Source organism: Arachis hypogaea, chromosome 20 (genome assembly GCF_003086295.3).
Source record: "Arachis hypogaea cultivar Tifrunner chromosome 20, arahy.Tifrunner.gnm2.J5K5, whole genome shotgun sequence".
In the NCBI taxonomy this organism is placed as follows: domain Eukaryota; kingdom Viridiplantae; phylum Streptophyta; class Magnoliopsida; order Fabales; family Fabaceae; genus Arachis; species Arachis hypogaea.
This window is the reverse complement of record NC_092055.1, coordinates 122,463,352-122,466,432: the sequence shown is the minus strand read 5'-3', so window position 1 is coordinate 122,466,432 and position 3,081 is coordinate 122,463,352. Positions and strand designations below refer to the sequence as shown.

Genomic DNA, 3,081 nt, shown 5'->3' with positions numbered 1-3,081 from the left:
TGCCACGTGTCACTATCAGACGCATCATCCTCCTTTATTTTGCCAAATGGTTACTAACAGACGCGTTATCCCTTTGTTTATCCGAATGTTGTTCTGACAAGTAACACTACCTATGAGAAGCTAATGTGAGTTAGCAGGTCACGTCAGTCCAGTGTTAACCGAAATAATATGAGAAGCTAATGTGAGTTACGGAATGAAAATTCAGGAGTCAAATTGAAGTAATTGAAATTTTAAAGACCATTTTGAGACTCGAATAACTCGATAATTGTTGATACAAAGTGGGGCCTTGATTTTCAGAGCAACAAGAAGGTAGAAGACAAGCATTTCAAATTCTAATAATTTTTCTTCACTTCATACAATCAATTACCTTGACACTTTTGACAGGAGAATCCTCAATCTGATATATTACATTGCCTCTACCAGACTATGAATCCAGTTTTTCTCCACATAAATACAGGTACTATATATACAAGTCCGTCTCATATAGCATAGGCCACAGCTCTTAATTTTGTCACCTTTGTACTTCATCTCCAACTATCTCCTTGAGTGTTTTTACTTCTTTTACTTGCCATAGACAAAGGACAGGGGGAAAAGATCTTTCAAAGTTTAAACTGAAAAATCTGTTGAGCATTTTGATTGTAAAGTGTGAACATTTCTACAAACAAAACCAGTTAATCAAAATACTCAATAATTAAAAAGTAACAACCACTCTTAATAATAATCTAAGTTATTACTAGCATATCTGGTTTAAACTTTGGGGGATCAAAATCAAAATCATATTTTGAACTAGAATCATAAAAAGCACTAAATTGTCGTACAAAATCATAATGTGGACAGCCATTTTCAAGAGCTATTTCTAAACTCTCTAGCAGCAAAAGACCACACTATTGGACATTCAACACCCATGGTTTTACCGCAACATTGCAGGGACAAATGCTGCCCTTTTATGCCAGATTTTCCGCAATTTTGAGCATCACAGAGCGACTACTACAATCACAATTTAAAACCACTGTATCATCTAAGGCATTAGGCATGCCAAGAGACATATTCAGCTCCAACCTAAGTCACAGAACCTAGAAATTTTCTCCTGTGTGTCCAATGGCAACCAAAACATAAGCCCCTTATCAAGCTCCACATACTTCAAAGATTTGCATCCAAGAACCGCACATTCTAAATCACTGGCACTTGTGTAGTGGCAACCAGGGATCACCAGAGACTCCAAACATCCATGTCCCTCAAATGCCTTAATCCCAACCCCACTCACCAACTCACACCCTGTCAAGTTCACCGCCACCAGCTTCTGCCCGTGCTCCGCCATCGCAACCACCGCAGCATCAGTAACGTTCACAAGCCATGACAAATTCACCTTTTTCAGCCCAGTAACCGCCTCGAAAACCGCCACGCAACCAACATCCGTCACCTTGGGCCCACACTCCGCAAGATTCAGCTCCTCCAGAGAGGAAAAACTTTTCAAATTGGAAACCCCAGTGTCGGTGATTCTATCGCACTCCACAAGAACCAAAACTTTGAGAGTTTTGGTCAATGGCCCAGAAGCTAAAAACCCTAACCCAAGATCCGTAACCAACGAACAACCCTCCAAGTTCAAAACTTGGAGAGAATTCAAGCGCCCGATCGCCTCAAGCGCGCCGTCTCCCACGAGGGAGCACCGCCCCAGGTCTAGGTGTCTCAGGTGGTGGTTCGAAGCGGCGCAGATCGCGGCGACACCAGCATCAGCAACACCGGTTCTCCGACGGAGTGAAACCGCGGACAAGAGGCGGCATCGAGAAGCGATGGAGGAAATGGCGCGGTGGGAGAAGTGGCGGAAGGTGCGGCGGTGGAGGGAGGAGGGACGAAAGGAGAGGTTGAGAGTTTTGAGGTTGGGACATGTTTTTGAGATGAAAAGGAGGTTATTGTCGGAGAGAGGGGCGGAGCAGTGGAAGTGGGTGAGGTTGGGGAACCTCGGGAGAAGAGAATGGAGGGAATCTGGTTCGATGAGACGAATGGAGGTTCGTGTGAGAGCGTGTATTGTGAGGAAGCGCTTGCAGACTTCCGAGAAGGAGGTTCTATCATGGGGGTCTTGGAGATGGCTCAGGATTAAGCTGAGTTCGTCGTCCCCTAGCTTCATCATTCTTTTGATTCCTCTTTCTGTCAAATCGTCTGCAGTTATGCGACTAATCTCATTCCAATGTTTTGATTAATGGGTGAAAGCAGCCTGTGGTTCGGTGCTTGGTTATTTTCTTATGTTCCCTAGTGGTTAGAGTAAACAGATTGCTACGCAACTCAAGCATAGTTGTCAGAACCGAACCGGTGATCGAACCTGTCAGGTTACTGGGTCATTGGGTTACTGGTTCAATCGGTGGGTCACTGATTGAACCGGTTAACCCGGTCCCACATAAGTAAAACGTATAAAATAGCTAAAAACTTAAAAATTAACAGTTAAAAAACATATCTTCAATAGTATTTTAATAAACATTAAGTCTCAAATCCTAAAAATAAGTAGTAATACGAAAATAAACATAATGTGAATGTGGTAACATGGCCAAGGATTCATGAAGAAGAAGATGGGTCCAAACACTTTAAGCCTGCCGCTGTGGTCCCATAGAACATGCTGACATGAGCATTCATAGCCACAGAAACTATTTCATCAGCAACTCAGCAAACAATGAGCTGAATCTTAATAGATATGGCTCCCTACAAGTTGTTCCTTCTGGACATACTATCAAGTCACCTGTTTTCCACACACCAAACAATATTCATGTTCTCATCTGCCAACATACAGAATCAATCTACAATAATCAATTAATTCTGACTATCAGTACTAAATCAAACAGAAAAACATGTGAAAGTAATGGCAACATACAAAAATCAAACAGAAAAACATGTGGAAGTATTGCCAACATACAAAAATCAAACAGAAATCAAAGTATCAAACATATGTGAACAACCAATTTGGGTAAATTCTAACAGAAATCAAACAGAAACCAGCATACATAATCAATCTACAATAATCAATTAATTCTAAGTTTCTAACTATCAGTATTCAGTAGTCGTTTAGTAATAACTTATTGAAAATTAACTTCA

General features: G+C 41.4%; 1 protein-coding gene across 1 annotated transcript; it reads right to left on the bottom strand.

Annotated features, from left to right (window-relative positions):
• Positions 1-1,048: 1,048 nt before the first annotated feature.
• LOC140183194 (F-box/LRR-repeat protein 14-like) lies at positions 1,049-2,128 on the bottom strand. Its single transcript, XM_072231217.1, has one exon. It carries the CDS (start codon positions 2,126-2,128, stop codon positions 1,049-1,051), a length of 1,080 nt encoding a protein of 359 aa, XP_072087318.1.
• Positions 2,129-3,081: the final 953 nt, after the last annotated feature.